The sequence below is a fragment of the Naegleria gruberi genome (assembly GCF_000004985.1).
Source record: "Naegleria gruberi genomic scaffold NAEGRscaffold_24, whole genome shotgun sequence".
Lineage (NCBI taxonomy): Eukaryota > Heterolobosea > Eutetramitea > Acrasida > Naegleriidae > Naegleria > Naegleria gruberi.
Genome location: NW_003163303.1, coordinates 296,418 through 312,871, shown reverse-complemented (window position 1 = coordinate 312,871; position 16,454 = coordinate 296,418). Strand labels below are relative to the sequence as shown.

The 16,454-nt window shown below is 33.5% G+C and overlaps 6 protein-coding genes across 6 annotated transcripts in view; 4 read left to right on the top strand and 2 right to left on the bottom strand.

Annotated features, from left to right (window-relative positions):
* NAEGRDRAFT_67678 (Peroxin 7 (Pex7), putative) overlaps positions 1–1,036 on the bottom strand; it is a gene marked incomplete at both ends in the record, with an annotated part of 1,222 nt that extends 186 nt beyond the window's left edge. Inside the window, one exon of the mRNA XM_002677082.1 lies at positions 26–1,036. Within this exon, the coding sequence (XP_002677128.1) occupies positions 26–1,036 (1,011 nt within the window). The remainder of the gene's footprint in view (positions 1–25) is intronic.
* Positions 1,037–1,210: 174 nt separating this feature from the next.
* NAEGRDRAFT_67677 (uncharacterized protein) lies at positions 1,211–3,389 on the bottom strand (the record flags this gene model as incomplete). The annotated part of the gene is made up of 2 exons (XM_002677081.1): positions 1,211–2,046; positions 2,093–3,389. The coding sequence occupies 2 exons, from the start codon at positions 3,387–3,389 to the stop codon at positions 1,211–1,213; spliced, it is 2,133 nt and encodes a 710-aa protein (XP_002677127.1).
* A 608-nt stretch (positions 3,390–3,997) lies between these two features.
* Positions 3,998–5,627, top strand: NAEGRDRAFT_79786 (uncharacterized protein). The gene has a single exon (XM_002677195.1). It carries the CDS (start codon positions 4,004–4,006, stop codon positions 5,603–5,605), a length of 1,602 nt encoding a protein of 533 aa, XP_002677241.1. The 5' UTR covers positions 3,998–4,003; the 3' UTR covers positions 5,606–5,627.
* Positions 5,628–5,883: 256 nt separating this feature from the next.
* On the top strand, positions 5,884–8,631 carry NAEGRDRAFT_67675 (uncharacterized protein; the record flags this gene model as incomplete). The annotated part of the gene is made up of 3 exons (XM_002677194.1): positions 5,884–7,707; positions 7,748–8,047; positions 8,089–8,631. The coding sequence occupies 3 exons, from the start codon at positions 5,884–5,886 to the stop codon at positions 8,629–8,631; spliced, it is 2,667 nt and encodes an 888-aa protein (XP_002677240.1).
* Positions 8,632–9,141: 510 nt separating this feature from the next.
* On the top strand, positions 9,142–11,147 carry NAEGRDRAFT_79785 (uncharacterized protein). Its single transcript, XM_002677193.1, has one exon. The coding sequence runs from the start codon at positions 9,191–9,193 to the stop codon at positions 11,126–11,128; it is 1,938 nt and encodes a 645-aa protein (XP_002677239.1). The 5' UTR covers positions 9,142–9,190; the 3' UTR covers positions 11,129–11,147.
* A 1,464-nt stretch (positions 11,148–12,611) lies between these two features.
* Positions 12,612–16,423, top strand: NAEGRDRAFT_79784 (uncharacterized protein). Its single transcript, XM_002677192.1, has one exon. It carries the CDS (start codon positions 12,613–12,615, stop codon positions 16,093–16,095), a length of 3,483 nt encoding a protein of 1,160 aa, XP_002677238.1. The 5' UTR covers position 12,612; the 3' UTR covers positions 16,096–16,423.
* The last annotated feature ends 31 nt before the right edge of the window (positions 16,424–16,454 follow it).

Here is a 16,454-nt window from a genome sequence, read left to right as displayed (position 1 = left end):
TTTCATCTTCTTCGTGTGTTGGAACTGGTTCTTCTCCTCTCATCCAAACATAGACAGTTTCATCCCAACTGCAACTAGCAATTTCATCCTCCATTTCCAAGTTAAAATCAATACCAACAACAAATTCAGAGTGGTGTTCGTATTTTTCCAACAGTGCATTATCACTTCCCTGTTCAGTATCCCAAATACACAATGACATGTCATAGCTTACACTACCAATTATATTTTCATCGTGTGGTGAGAATTTGAGACGTCTAATAGCAAATCCATGTCCAGTTAAAGTACAAATTGATGAATCTTGATTTGAAGATGATCCACTACCCATGATAGCTCCTGATCTATGCTGATTTAAATTTCTCAAATCCCATACTTTGATGGTTTTATCTACTGATCCTGTACAAACAATATGTTCATTAAACTTATTCCAATCACATGCCAAAACTTCATAATTGTGAACTTGAGCTGATTGTAAACTAGAAATATCATGAATATCCCAAATTTTCATGGTCATATCACCACTGCAACTCATAAAGTGATCACCATTAATCGGAGAAAAAATTGTAGAATATACACAATAACGATGTTCATCAAAAGTTTCCATTGAACTACCATTACCACCACTCAAATTCCACAACTTGATAGTATTATCCCAAGAACCACTAACAAAACAATCCTTATTCACAGTATTATAATCTACAGAGTAAACTTCCTTAGAATGTTCAGCAAAATTCATCACAGGAGCTCCCTCACCTCCCGAAGCAGTTGTGGTATCAAAAACTTTTATACTTCCATCTCCCGAACAACTAATAATTTGATTTTCATTTTCTTCATTCCAAGTACAATCATACAATCCATCAGCACTATCAAAAGTATGTAATTTTTTCATAGTTTGCGAATCACGATCATTTTGTAAAACATATTGTCTACCTTGTCCGGCAATTCCAAAATGTTGACTTGTAGCAACACCCAATTTATCATCTTCGAATGGAGAAAACTCGACAGAGTAACCACTGTACTGTGTTTTATATGATGGCATTTTTTTTAATTTTCCTTTCAATTTTTTATTCCGAACGATTTTTTCGAAAAAAGTACAAGGAGTATTATGTATTGAATTATGCAGAGATTGAATTTACAATAATTATTGTGAGTCATTAGATGAGTGTTGGAAAGGACGAAATGTGAAAGATTTGGAAGAGGAATATTGAGAGGCTTATAATTGTTCCTCAAATATTAATGCATATTTTGGATATTCCATTTTGGCATAATCTAGTGGAGTTAGTCCTCTACTGCTTTTTACATTCAAATCAACTCCATATGTCTTCCAAACTTCAACAAGAGACCATCTGTTAATATTGATAGCAATCAAATGAAGAGGAGTGATTCCCTCATTATCTGGCATTTCAATTAAGGATGGCTGACATTCTACAATTTTCGCAATCGATTGAGTACTAATATTTGAGTTGCAAATAGCATAATGAAGAGATGTGAAGTATCTGTCACTGGTTTTTGTCTTTCTTGTTGATTTTTCCAATAAGCAAGATGGAGGAATGTGTGGCAGAATGTATGGTATAACTAGATCTCTACAATTGTTAATCATATGATTGAAAATAGTGGTTTCATAATACGAGATTGAGGTTTCGAAATATCTGACAGAACTAAAGAGATAGATTTTTTCTTCCTCATTACAATGTTCACAAATAAATCTCAATAATCTGCAGTACTTTTCGCTCATTACAGTAAGGAGAAATGTTCTAGCTTTAACAATGTCAATCTTGAATACTTTCTCCTCAATTAATTTAGACAAATGTTTGAGAACAATTTCAGTTGTAGAAGGTCCAAGGTTTCCAACGACTTGCATAAAATTATTGGTCATATTCCATCCACTGTGTATCATGAATAGGATGCATTCCTCAGTGAAATTATTTGGAAGAGATGAGAAAATTATACCATCATGATGGATATTACTCAGATAGATCATGTATTGAAGGAGGGCCACAGAAATTGGGAAATGATTGGTTATATTGCTAAACATTGATTGAGAACACACTAATTAATGGAATGAAACATTGAAGAATAAAGATGAAATACTTACTAGTGAGTGGATAACGCTTTGTTATAATTTCTATCATTTCCTTTTTCTCATGAATGTTATAGAGATTAAATTCTGGAGCTGTAATATAGGCCAGTAATCTGGTTGTAATTGGATCATCAAGAGATTTAACATCACTCATTGTAAACGGTTCAATAAATAAATTGGGACGATTAGAGTCGTAAATTTGTCCATCCACTAATTCATTGTTCAAATATACATTGTAATAGGAAGTCAAATGTTGCAGATCATTCGGACTATCTATCAAAGCAGTCAAGTACACATTCTTTGCTATTTCTGTTTTGATAAAATGTCTAACAAAAGCAGAAAGATAAGCATGACAATAAATTCTGAGCGATTTCAAATCTGAGAAAGTATCCTTACTCAATCCACGCATAAATTCAATTAGAGAAATGAAAGAAACCACCTCAATTTCTAATTCTTGAAGATTTTTCAATCTGGAAACAATCAACAAGAGACTAGGGACAGAGTTAAACATTCCAAGTGTACTAAAGAAGGATAAGCGTACTCTTTTCACAAAATAATTTGTGAAATTTGAATCCTCCTTATTGAACTCCTCCAGTTTCTCTTGTTGCTCGTAACGGAAAAAAGGTGCCTCATATGAAAAGGCTGTGTGAATATCATTTCTCTCGGTATTTTGCATTGCTAATATTTTTAAATCACTCAAATCTTTTTCAGTTTCGGATTGAAATTTAACTTTCATTTGTTTCCTTTCATTTGGCATTTCATCCACAATTTGCTTCTCTAATTTTAATTCTTCCTCTCCAGAAATTGACTTGCATACCTCCAACATGCTATAATCTAAATTTGATTCCTCATAAAACTCCAATTTTTCATCTCTTGGAAATAACTTTTCCATCATTGGAAGATCATCTTCAAAACTAACCAAGTTTGTAGGTTGAAAATTTAATTCTACTGAACCATCATTTGTCATATGTTGTTCATTTCCTCGCAATAAAGCAAGAATCAGATTTGTTCTATTGAATTTAGTGAGAGGAGAAACATTCCAATAGAATTTGGATAAATCGACACAATCTCTAGACATTTTCTCAAATATCAAACTTTCTAAATATCTTTTCACATTTCTCGAAACCAATCTATGTTTCAAATACGAAACAAAAAATGGATCTGGCATTAATTGATCTACACTCAAAAACTGAGAATCATTAACAAATCTCGTTGGACTAAACGTTGGAACAAACGAAATAATTTCACATTTGACTTCGAAAGGCAAATCTTTTGTCCATTCTGCCCACTTTTTCGGATCGGCATCTTTCATTTCTTTAATTCTTCTCCTTTCGTTTTCTTGTCTTTTCTTTAAATCTTGTAAAATCCACAACTGGGCTAATTTCAAACAATTTCTATAGGGTTCAAAACATTCTTTCAAGGAAGCATTTTCTAGATTTATTGGAGACGAATTTATTGTGAGTAGATTTTCCGTCAGCTCCTTGTTGAACTGAATGGAACATAAATCTGGTGTTGACATTTTTTCACGTACTGCAATAAATTATTTTCTTTTCGATTTTAATTTGTTTCACATCGATTTATTTGTTTGAATTTGCAAGAAACAAAGTTGGGAAGTAAACAATTAGATTGTCGTAAGGTACAAGAAGTTTATGGCAACATTGTTTTATTAACACTGTGACGTCTTCAATCTCTATTGAAGACTTAATGAACACAATACTTGAAACGGGAGCAGTAGCCCACCATCTCTATTCATCTTTGTTTATTCAATTGAAACAAGGGAGAATTTCAAACTTGAGTCTCCGATTCCTTTTGCTTGCTTCTAATTCAACGTTGGAAAAAGAGAAGAATCGAAGATGAAGTGTTCATAAAGGAGTTGATTTCGCCTTTTGGATTTTCATTTAAAAAAAATAATCGCACCACACAACAATGAACGAGATGCACAGAGCCGAGTTGCTAATTTTCTTCCCAACCAAATTGTTCTTTTCTGGGGAGAGAGTGATTGGATATGCAGAATTGAGGATACCAGCACAGATGGGTATTCTTGGTGTAAAGATTGATATTTTCGGAAGAGAATATTATACAAGAAATTTACAAGAAGCTTTAAAGACAAATTCTAACAGACGTGTTACTAATATCTTCTATGAACATACGACAAAATTAGAAGGAAAGGGTTCTTCCAAGACTGAAGAAAAACAATTCTTTGGCTTACTTTCAAAGAAAACTAATACAATTCTTCAACCTGGTGTATATAGATATGATTTTGATATTCCTTTGCCTGATTTCTTACCTCCAACATATAAGACTAATATGAATGCTATCAGTGGTAGTAAGAGTAATTATGGTTTGCCATCTATTGATTACGAATTAAGATGTACCTGCCTCAACACAGATAAGTCTGTTGGCAACTTGATTTCATCAGCTGCTGTTCCAATCGGAGGAAGTTTGATGACACCATCATTTCTCGGAAATAATACTGTTCCATATACTGATTCTAAAGTTAAAACATTTATGTTTGCAAGTGGTGGTATTACAACAACAATCCAATTTCCTACTAGAGTTTTCTTAACTGGAGACTCTCTTCTTGGACAAATGACAATTGAAAATAATTCTCAGAAAACTGCTACAGATTGTGAATTGAGCTTTATTCAAAGAGTTGATTGTATGAGACAAGGTTATAAGGAGCCACTTAAGAGTGATGTTTATGTTATTAAGAAAATTATTTTAGGTGAATTAAAATCAAAAGAAAGAAAGGTTATCACTTTTAATCCTCAAACTGGTGTTAAGGTTCCTGATTTTTGCGTTGAAAGTGTGTTCACACATCAAAAGATGGGCACTCTTGTAAATGTAAATTACTTATTGAAATTAACAGGTAAAATAAGTATGGCTACTGATCTTGATTATGAACAATTGGTTTATGTTGCCAATAGAGCTAGACATGCACCATTCCAACAAATGCAACCTCAACAAACTCAACAATTCACTCAACCGCTCAATCAACCTGTTACTGCAGCTTCTCCATTTGTAAATAATTCTCCTCAACAACCAGTTGTGAATCAATTCCAACAACCTCCTCAACAAACTCCAAATCAATTCCAACAACCAAACTATTCTCAACCTTATGTTCATCCATACGCACAATCCCTGCAACAATCTCAATCTCAGCCAGAACAACAACCACTCAGAAGAAATCAATCCCAATTCGAAGAATTCAGACCTAACGAAGAACATAATGAACAAATGAATATGTTGGAAGGATCAGCCCCTCCAGAACAAGAATCCACAGACATCTATGAATACAAAGATGATAACAGTATGGGTCTGTATCCAACCTTAGATAAAGGTGTGGCTTATAATTTACCTCCAATCCCAATCAGTGTTTATGATAGCCAAGCAAGAAAAATATTGGAAGAAGAAAGAAATCACCAATATCAACAACCTCCACAACAATATCAACATCAATACCAACAACCTCCACAACAGTATAATCCTCAATATTCTCAACCATACCACACAAACTATCAACAATAAAACTTTTTACTCTTCCACTCAACGATAGAACTTTTAAAAAAAATACCAAGATGAAAAGCTAACAAATCATCATGTCGGAATCATCAAATACTAACAATAAGAAACATTCCATAATAGAAGATGAGGGTTGGACAGATAGGGATCATTATTTCAAAGTGAAAAAGAAAAAGTTAGATGAACAATGGCAAGGACCAGGATCTGCTGCATCATCAAATCAATACAAAAAGGGCTCATCAACAGAGAAGAGCGATATTCCAATGTTTTTTGAAGGGTTAATTATGAATATAGATGGTCATACGGAACCATCTTCTGTAATTTTAATTGGATTAATTACGAAACACGGAGGATCATATCGACAATATTTTGATAGTACTGTCACTCATCTGTTGGCATGTCAATTAGCACATTCAAAATTAAAGGAATTGGTCAAACGAAGGAACCCTCCCCATATTGTTCATCCGAGGTGGATTATGGATTGTGTAAAGTCAGGAGTTTTACTCTCTGTAAAAGATTATTTAATTGTGGATAATTCGAGAAATACTGTTCAACACAAGGATATGCGTTCATTCACAACTGTGAATAGGAATAATCAACAAAAATTTATTTCATCTGAATCAAACTCCTCTAATTCAATAGAAAATTCAAAAGCTTGCTCTTCATCAACATCAAATCAAACTAAAAACAAAGAAGATTATAATTTTGCTCTTTCTCCCTCGTCAACTCCAGTTGGAAAATCAACATTGAGAATTAAGAAGAAATCAAATACATCCAGTACCCCACCAACAATTCAGAATAATATTACACCTCTTCCAATAGAGACGAATAACAATTTCAATAGACAACAATTTATAATTCCAGAAAGAAGAGCACCAATAGTCAATTCTACAACTTTTATGATATCTGAAAAGAATCAGAGTGTTGAAGAGTCTAGACCTTTAAAAGATTTAATGGCAAAGAGTGCTGCATCAGATCCCAATTTTATTGGCAATTATATGAAAAGTAGTAGATTACACTTTATTAGTACCTGGAAAAACAAGCAAAGAAGCAAAAATCCAACTAGTTCAACAGCTGATAAGAAAGGGGTATTTGTTGTACATATTGATATGGACTGCTTCTTTGCATCAATAGCCATGAGAGATAATCCATCACTGAAGAACAAACCTATTGCAGTATCATATTCAACTGATGGAACAGGTGACATTTCTTCAGCAAACTATTGTGCAAGAGACTTTGGAGTGAGAGCAGGAATGTGGATGAAACAGGCCAGAGAATTGTGTCCAGATCTCATTGTTGTTCCTTACGAATTTGAAAAGTATAATGAGGCTGCATCCAAAATTGATGAAATTTTGAACAGTCATTGTGAAAGAGTTAAAATTATTTCCATAGATGAAGCCTTCATTGAAATTACAAATGAGTTGAAAAATAATACTGTGGAAGAATTGAATGAGTTAGTTTCAAAAATTAGAAATGAAATAGAGAGGGAAACAAAATGTACAGCTTCTGCTGGAATGTCAACAAACCAACTCTTAGCCAGAATTGCAACTAAAAAGGCAAAACCAAATGGGCAATTCTATCTTGATGCCAAAGAGGCTGTTAGTTTTATAGAAAATTTAAACATCGAAGAAATACCCTCAGTTGGTTGGAAAACTAAAAAGTTTTTTAATCAGATGAGCATCACTAAATGTTCTCAGTTATTGAGTTACTCCAAAACTGAATTGAAAGAATTAGTAGGTGAGAAGAAAGGAGAAACTTTGTACAATTTTCTTAGAGGAATAGACAAGAGACCATTCTTTGATGATACTGGAAGAAAGTCAGTTGGCGTGGAAGTTAATTACGGAATCAGATTCACTAAAATGGCTCAAGTATCTGAATTTATTGACAAGCTCTCAATAGAAGTGACAAGCAGATTGAAAAATGAAAATGTTAAGGGTAAAGCAATAGTTCTAAAAGTCAAGAAGCGCAAAGATGAAGCCCCAGAAGCAAAAAAATATTTAGGACATGGTATTTGTGATAATTTTTCGAAATCGTGTACTGTTCCTTACTTTACTGATGACAGTGATTTAATTTCAAGAAAAGTGAAAGATTTATACAACCAGTTATCTGTAAGTTGAGTCCAACTTTGTTAATTGTTAATATTCGTAGATAGAAGCTGAAGATTTGAGAGGGATAGCGATTCAAATTCAAAAATTGAATGTTACTCGCAATAATAACAATTCCTCCTTGACCAAATACCTTAAAAAGGATGCGCAGCAATTAGAAGAGCAACAAATAGAAGTTTTAAATAGCCAGAATGAGGATATTATTGACAATGAAGATTCTACAATGCTAGTACGAAGCCATTCCTCAACTAAAACTACAATTATTACAGAAAAGAAATCAGCTCAACAAAAAAAGAAGGAAAAACATGCCTTCAGACTGGATGAATTTTGTGAATTGGAAAATGTATGTTTTTTAATGATTGATTTATTCTAAAACAACTCAAGTTGGCTAAGGGAGGTCTAAACGAACCAATATCATTTTCGTTCATTGAAGAAATGCCTTGGGATATTAAAAGAGATATAATTAAGGATCTAACTTGGAAAAAGAAGCAACAGGAACAAAAAGAGAAGGAAAAACACAAAGAGGAAAGCGAAAATAATGGAGATATTGACAGCACTGTTGAGGAAGTCACCTTCCCGTATTTATTTAATTCTATCCATTTAGAAGACATGACTTACGTTAAAGAAATTATCACTGATTGGTACGAGGAAAATTCTGATGATTTTTATTCAGATCCTGAAGTTGCTAATTTATTTGTTGAAATTATTGTACAGATGTTGAAAGCATACGCTGATAATTTGGATTTAATATCTGCTAGACAATTGATCAAATTTATTCGAAAGTTATTGGTAAAAGAACCGAGTAATGAAGACGTAATTGATAAGGATAGATTAACTCTGGCAACAGATTTAACAAATACCATTACTCAAGCTTTTCAAAACGAAATTATTGACGTTGAATTTACTAATTGCCTGCTCTCTCTTTAATATCCTTTTCGTTTACATTACAATGCTAAATTCAGTATCTAAACCGATATGTTACTGTCCTTCCCAAAGTTATGGAGCTTATCAAAGTTCCTTCATGGTTGATATGAGGGCATGCTTTCAGCCAACATTTAATGAATATTTAAATATAATATTTACAAATAATCTTACGAACTTAATACATGACGAAGCCATTGTAAACAAACATGAATCTGTACATTACCAAACAAACTCAAAAGTAATACAATTTTGCTAATTGACTACGGCTTGTTCGCAAATTTACATTACAAATGTAGGGTACTTTTTACATAAGAATCAAACCGGTATCTCACCATTTTTGAACGCAGACTTCTCCATTAGTAACCACCCAACCAATCCTAGTGTTTTATTACCAAGCCCAGTCAACGTCTGTTCAACAAACGTAACGCACCATGAATATGAATATCTAACCAATACAATAAAGTCGCGGCAGGTGGTTCAGCAAGAAAATATCACAATAACAAAAAAACAACCAACACTCATTGTACATTAATAACCATTAGCTAATTTTTTAAATAGAGAAATGGCTAACAACTTGAAATGTGGAGGTTCAAGTATGAACTCTGCAAGAAATAATAATATTGGAATGGCTTCAATGGCCGTTATCATGATGATTTTATTGTTCAGTAGCACATTTTGCATGGCTTCAATAACTTTGGCTGTCAAGACAACCGCTTCGAATAATCAACCAACCGAAACTAATACATTATCCACTACCGATGACTCACTTTCCTCAACTACTACATCCATTTCAACTTCCACTACCATTCAAAATTTGAAACAATTATTCCCTGGTTTGTGGTCCTATCTCCCAGGTAAGAATGCCTCAACTGTAGCCATTGGTGATACTAATGGTTTCGCCTTTGCTCTCACTGAGAGAACTGGTGAAAAGAAGACATACAAGGGTCTCTTACAGATCCATGCCAATCCAAAACCACAATGGTTGATTATTGATGTAAATAGCAATGAAATTTCCTATCACTTTAGAGCTACACCAACAATTTCCACTCTTAGAGTTGATGTCAGACAAAATAGATTTTGTTTCACTTTGAATTTCATTCCAAAGAATTCAACTCTCTTGACTAAAGTTTCTCAATTTGCCAGTGCTCTCTTGGCTGGTGAACAAAAGGTTTACAACTTTGCTACAAGTACCACCAAGTATGATTCTGCCATTAATACATTATGTACCACTGCTAATGGTGTGAGTAGAGTTGATGCTTTCTTAATTGGTGATGAATCTATTGTTTCATGTGCTAAGAAACCAGCTAAACAACAAAATAACTCACCAAATATTTTCATTACAAGAAATTTGGTTATCAAAGTTGGCAAATCAATGGGTAAAGGTAAATATTTACAAGTTTCAAAGAGATGTTTGGCTTTGGATAAGTTCGATGCTCGTTTGGCTGATACTTTGGGTAATAGATACTTTGCTGAATTATTGTCTGATAGTTTGGACAATAAGAAGGCTCTTGAAAAGGGTGTTTCTAGACCTACTTTCTGGTTTGAAAGTAGAGCTGAAAGTTGTACTTTATCTTATTTGGCTGATGGTGCCAAGTGTGCTTCTTATTTGAGCTCCAGTTCAACTAAACCAACCAAGACTTGTATCTTTATTCATGGTGCAGGTGGTCCTTATGATCAAGCTCCAAAATATGATCATTATGCTTCATATTGGGGAGATGTCGAAAACTGGACTCCACAATGTAAGAAGAGAGTTTTTGCTATCAGAAATACCAAGACTATTGGTTGGGATGATGCTTCTCTCCAAAAGTACTATTGTGATTTGGCCGTTAAAGAATCTGGTGTCAATCAAACTGTTAGAGGTGTTCCATATTTGAAGAATGTTGTGATTTTCACTCACTCTCAAGGTGGTCTTGTTATGTCAGCTGCTTTGAATAATAAGAAATGTGCCCTCGATAGTACTTCAAGTTGGTATTCTATTTCTACTCCATTTGAAGGTGCTGAAATGATTGATAGATTAACTGCTTATTGTTCTGCCTATAAGAATCCAACCAATCTCTTAAGCAAGGACTATTACTATGGTTATTTGGCCACTGAATATGGTTATTGTGATCCAGCTACTGGTAAACCATATCCAGGTTATTTGTCTCTCTCCAAGAATTATGCAAAGGGTGGTGTTAAAACTACTCAACTCTATACCAGCAACCTTTCACGTACTTATAGACCAGCTGGTAGAATGTGTGGTACTTCACCAATTGGTATCCTTTCAAGATATTCACTTATCTTGACTGCCTTGGCTGAAACTACTGATATCAGTAATCCAAATGATGGTTTGTTGGAAAGTTCTAGTTGTTCATCCATTTGTACTGGAACATTCACTGCTCTTCAAAGCTCTGACTTCTACAGTGGTAATATCAACCATGCTGATACATCATGTAGAAATGGTAATGGTTGGTTCTCTCGTTCCAAACAACCATGTTTGTACTATAAGGATAAGGTTTAAATAAAACAATCATTATTCTAAAGTAAATTAGCACTTTCTTGATTAACTCAGTTTGAACTGCATACAATGCAAATAATTGGCGTATTATCCATGTTAATTGAGTCTACATCCTTGTTTATTAATGATTTTCAAAGTAACGCATAAAGTTTTATTTCCGAATTCATAGACTTCATTTGATATTAGAAAACTTGGAATAACCACATGTTTTTAAAGAATATTGTTCGAGATATTTGCTTCATTGTTGGGTCTGTATCAAGGTTTTGTCTAACAATTTCCTTTAAGGATCTGGCATTGTGTTTACAACTTCTGTAAATCCAAAATTAATATCAAACTTTGTAATATTTCTGTAGATGCACACAAAAGAAGAAAATGATTCAATTTGAATCAAAACCATATCTATTAATAATAACATTGAAAGGCATTGAACAATTTCAATAATAGATAAGTCTTCCAATTCTCAAAATCCTATTAATACTCATTTCTCTTATTAACTCTTTAACGTTTTTTCATTGTTATTCCTTATCGAAAATCTATTTTCAATACTGGTTGGACTTCAAGTACCTACAAGTTCTACCAAGAATTTTCGCTTGATAGTATGTTTACACATAACGGCAATGAACCAAATATTTTTCATTGTTCCTACATTAAATGGACGCTTCATTAGCCACTTAATACAATTTGCCTGTGGTCCAACTAAAAATTCGCGTTTTTGCCACTACAACAAGTCACAGACCAATAAAATTGAAATCGTCTTTACAAAACTCTAACAAAACCCTAGAAATTCCAAGTTACGCCCTCGATTAAAATGTGATGATAGTACGGTTTTGGAAAAATAGCCAGAAAGAAAATAAACGAGATTGCTTTATTGCGTTGAAGTGATCGACATTCGTTATGAAACCAAACAAAAAAACAAGCGAGCTTTACCTCACTAGTATCTATTCAAACACAAAACACAAAATCCGAGAAGGAAGAGTAATGGTTTATATTCAGGTTTCTCTCTGCAAAGATATTCACGCTGTAAAGAACTATGGTAAAGATCATTTTTATCACCCACATCATTTAAATGGCTCAATCTCTCCACTCTCTGATGATTCTAACAAAACACTCACTCGTTCCTCTTCATGGAACGGACTTTGGGACAAACTCTTTAGTAAGAACTAGAGAATTGTCTATACTTATTCAAATGTTACAGGAAGCCTCATTCAAAGAAATGATGACTCTTGAACATTCTACTCTTGGGAAAGTGAAGACAATAAATATTGTTGAAAACGAATTAAACGAAACTAACGAGTCAATTATTTTATTGAAGAATTTTTGGAAACTTGCGTCAATTCAACTTGAAATGGATTTATTATCACCTCCTTCAACCTTCACCCATAATGCTTCCTACACAGTGAAAGTCAACCCAATATTGAAACACAATATTCAATGTTTAACAATTTCTTCTCTTTGGTGGATAAACCACATTAAAAAAATACACAATAATGACCGATGAAGATCAACAACATCAATCAAAGAAGAGGAAGGAAGAGGATGAATCAACACCTCTCGATGAAATGACAGGAAAACATCTTGATCAATTATCGGATGCCATGAATAACCTCACCATTCAGCAACAGACTGAACAATTACTCTCCAAATTGTTATCTCGTGAAGCTGCAGAACATGATGATGATGGTGCAAAATCAAAAACCTCATCAGATCAGGATAATAATATGAACATTCTTCATCAAATGCAAGATGATGAAGTTGTGGAACTTTTGGTTGGTGGAAAGTACTTTACCACAACTAAAAAGACATTACTTGGAGAACGTGCCACAATGACACAAAATCCAGAGTCTGTTCCTTATCTATTGGAGTTTGTTGAACCACAGGATAACTTTTTCAAAGTCATGTTTGAAAGTGGGTTTGGTATTGAAAAGGTTGAGAACAAGTCAGCAATTTCGATTCCTGACAGAAATCCAGATTACTTTGAATACATATTGGAACACTTGAGACAGGGTGGTAAGGTGAAAACTCTTGGTATTGAAAAATTACAACTTAATCAATTGGAGTTAATTTTAGAAGAATCCAAGTATTTCCTTACTGAAAAGTTGTCAGAGTACATTATGTTTTTAATTCACAAATATCATAGAAATGAATCTCTATTCTCAAATTATTTACTTCCAACACCATATGATAATGCTGAAACTAAAAAAGTATCTCCTTTCCAATACAATACAGAGAAAATTAATCAAACAACAAAGAAAATGGAAGAAAGCATTACGAAATCTAAGTTGGAAATTTCAAAAATATCAAAAGAACTCACAGAAAAGTACAAGAGTCTTGTTTCCACAAAGGATGAGAATTTATGTGTGAGAATTAATGTGGGAGGAGAGGTATTTGAATTACCTATTAAACATTTGGCAAATCATCCAAATTGCATTATTACCAAGTTCATTAATTCTAATAGCTTTAGAGAAAACAAGAATGACTCTATTTTTATTGATAGAAATCCAAGATTATTTTCTCTTATATATGGATATTTGATTTCCGGTGGTAAATTCAATCATTTTCCTTCAAAATTGTCAAATGAGCAAACATTACAATTGGAAAAAGAAGCACAGTTCTATGGAATCAATACTATGATAAGCGAGTATATATCACCTCTTAGATATCCTGTAGAATTACTTGGAAAAGAAAATATTGAACTGAAGGAAAAAGAGGACAAACTCAGAGTTCTTTTTGCTAAGGAAAGAGATTCACCATTGTTAGATAATCCATACTTGTTACTTTCTCCACTCTTTGACAGTATTCAACAAATCAATTCAAAAACTCTCTATCCAATCAATTTTAATGACTGTCCTAAAATATTAGATCTCTCTGACAAAACTACCTACTCTAGACAGTGTACTATTCCTAATCTTGTTGATAGAATTGAAACTTTCAAGTCTAACTTTTACAAATTCACACAGTCAACTTTGGAGGGACTGGACTGGACAGGCGTGTTTGCAGCAGGTGGTGGTGTATTGGGGTGCTGCTTGAAGGAAATACCAGACTATGATTCAATAACACCAGTATCTGGATTATACCCAACGTCTTACATGGAAAAGAAAGAAATGGAAAAGAAAATTTCATTGATCGAAAATGAGGATGATGAAGATGACCCAAGCGATTTTGGATATTGGAAGAGAGAAACTCCAACATTTGATCACAGTGGTTTATATGACCTTTCTGAATACAAAGTAACTGAGTCTGTCGGAAACTCAATAGCTTATAGTTATAGCAGAGGATATGATACCAGAATGCATAATAAGAGAATTCATCCTGGTATTGAGTCTACTATTACAAACACTACCGATTGTAGGGCTGTACCTGAACCACCCATTCCTTATTCATTCAAAAAGTCAGATATTGATCTCTTCCTCTATGGAATGACAGAAGCTGAAGCTGAAGAGAAGTTGATTCATATCTATAATGTTATCAAGGAAAATATGTCCAAAATCATTCTTCAAGATTCGGAACCTAATCTACTGGAAGTATCTGATAAGGTTTTCAAAAAACAAAAGACAATTGTTAATAATGATATTTTGGTAGTAAGAACAAAATATGCAGTAACTTTTTATGGATATCATATTAGACCAATTCAAGTTGTTCTTCGTATTTACAAATCACCAGCTGAAGTAATTTTAGGTTTTGATATAGATTGTGCGTGTATTGGATATGATGGAAATCAAGTTTGGGCTAGTCCTAGATGTATTAGATCACTCACTCATCAAGTTAACTTGGTAGATGTTGATCGTCAGTCAACTACCTACGAGTATAGATTGTACAAATATAGTAGAAGGGGATTTAGCGTAGCCATTCCAGGTTTTAATCCAGAAAAGGTTAAAAATCAACTTCTTCAATACCCAAGAAGATTATTATTTTCCAGTATGGAGCATTTAATGCACGGATTGGCTCGTTTGCTTGCTTATGACTTTTCTTGTCGTGCCAAAAATCCAAAATATATTTTGGCAAACTATGACACCCCTTCTAGAACAGCTCAACAAAAAGAAGAAAGAAAAGCCATGATTTTAGGTGGAGAAATTAATCCAAAATCTGATTATTTAGATTTGGGAATTATCAAAAATAATAGATATCCACCGGCAACTATTTTTAACATGTTAAACAAAGCTAAAACAGTGACAGAAAATATACACAATAGAAAAGGTCCAACCACCGAGGTTGTAGTTGATAAAGAGACTAACAGCAGAGGGTCAAGATGGAGAAGATCATATAACAATGAGAGAAAAATAAGAGAAAATGTTCGTCACAACACTCAATTACTGAAAGATTCCAGATTGCCTCAAGTCGATATAGAGATTAAATCAAGTCGTGAAGCTAATTGGAAACCGTATTTCATTTACTCTCTTAATAATATGGAGTCTATTCTCAATAACACAGTTCAAGAATCAACAGCTCCACAAAAAATTGAATTCTTACAAGTGGATCCAGGAACACAAATTGGAAGTTTTCATCCAACAGATTTGAACTTTTATCAAGACGCCTATCAAAAGGTACCACCAGAACGCTTACCACTTCTGAAAGAGCATACCTATCAAGCTTTATGGTTCAAATCAGTACAGGAAATGCCATCAAACCCAACTAAGGAAAACTACATTTCAATAGATTTGTCACTCCACGGCAATAACACTCGTGATGCAGAGACATTATTCGAAAAGTATGCTCCTGAGCAGTCTAATTTGATCGAACAAGCATTTAGAAAGTGTGTTTTCTATGGACAAAGTTATGAATTTTGGATTTCAGCAACAGAAAAGATTAATTTTGACAATTGGACTCATACCTACACTGAAAACCATCCATTATATCCAAACAAAATTTCAAGATTGCACAGAAATCAAAATAGAGTCTATTTCGGTTGGAGACAATACGCAGACCCTGAAAGACCTTTATATGTTTGTCTTACTGCAAAACATTATTATTAATAATCTCTCATATTTATTATCATCCACTCATATGTTAAACCAATAATTGACCATGAGATTAAAACACAATTCTTTGTAGGAATCAAGTGAGAAAGGGTATGATTCAACAGTTTCAGAAATCGTAGTAAGAGACTCCAATCCTATTGGATTTTCAAATTTTTCAATCTTCTCTGTCAATGTTAATTCTTACTTCCGATAATCAACTTGAAGTAGTGATAATATGATAATCAGAAAATAATATAACATCAGTAGTTTTTGTTAGACATGTATTTTGTTTCGTTAGACAATTTTAAATCTAATAATTTAATATTAAAAAAATGTCCACACTAACTCGCTTCAATAAGTTTCCATGCAATCTC

What these genes read in the sequence shown, in the direction of transcription:
- NAEGRDRAFT_79785 (XM_002677193.1), top strand. Translation starts at nt 9,191, where the DNA reads ATGGCTAACAACTTGAAATGTGGAGGTTCAAGTATGAACTCTGCAAGA.
- NAEGRDRAFT_79786 (XM_002677195.1), top strand. Translation starts at nt 4,004, where the DNA reads ATGAACGAGATGCACAGAGCCGAGTTGCTAATTTTCTTCCCAACCAAA.
- NAEGRDRAFT_79784 (XM_002677192.1), top strand. Translation starts at nt 12,613, where the DNA reads ATGACCGATGAAGATCAACAACATCAATCAAAGAAGAGGAAGGAAGAG.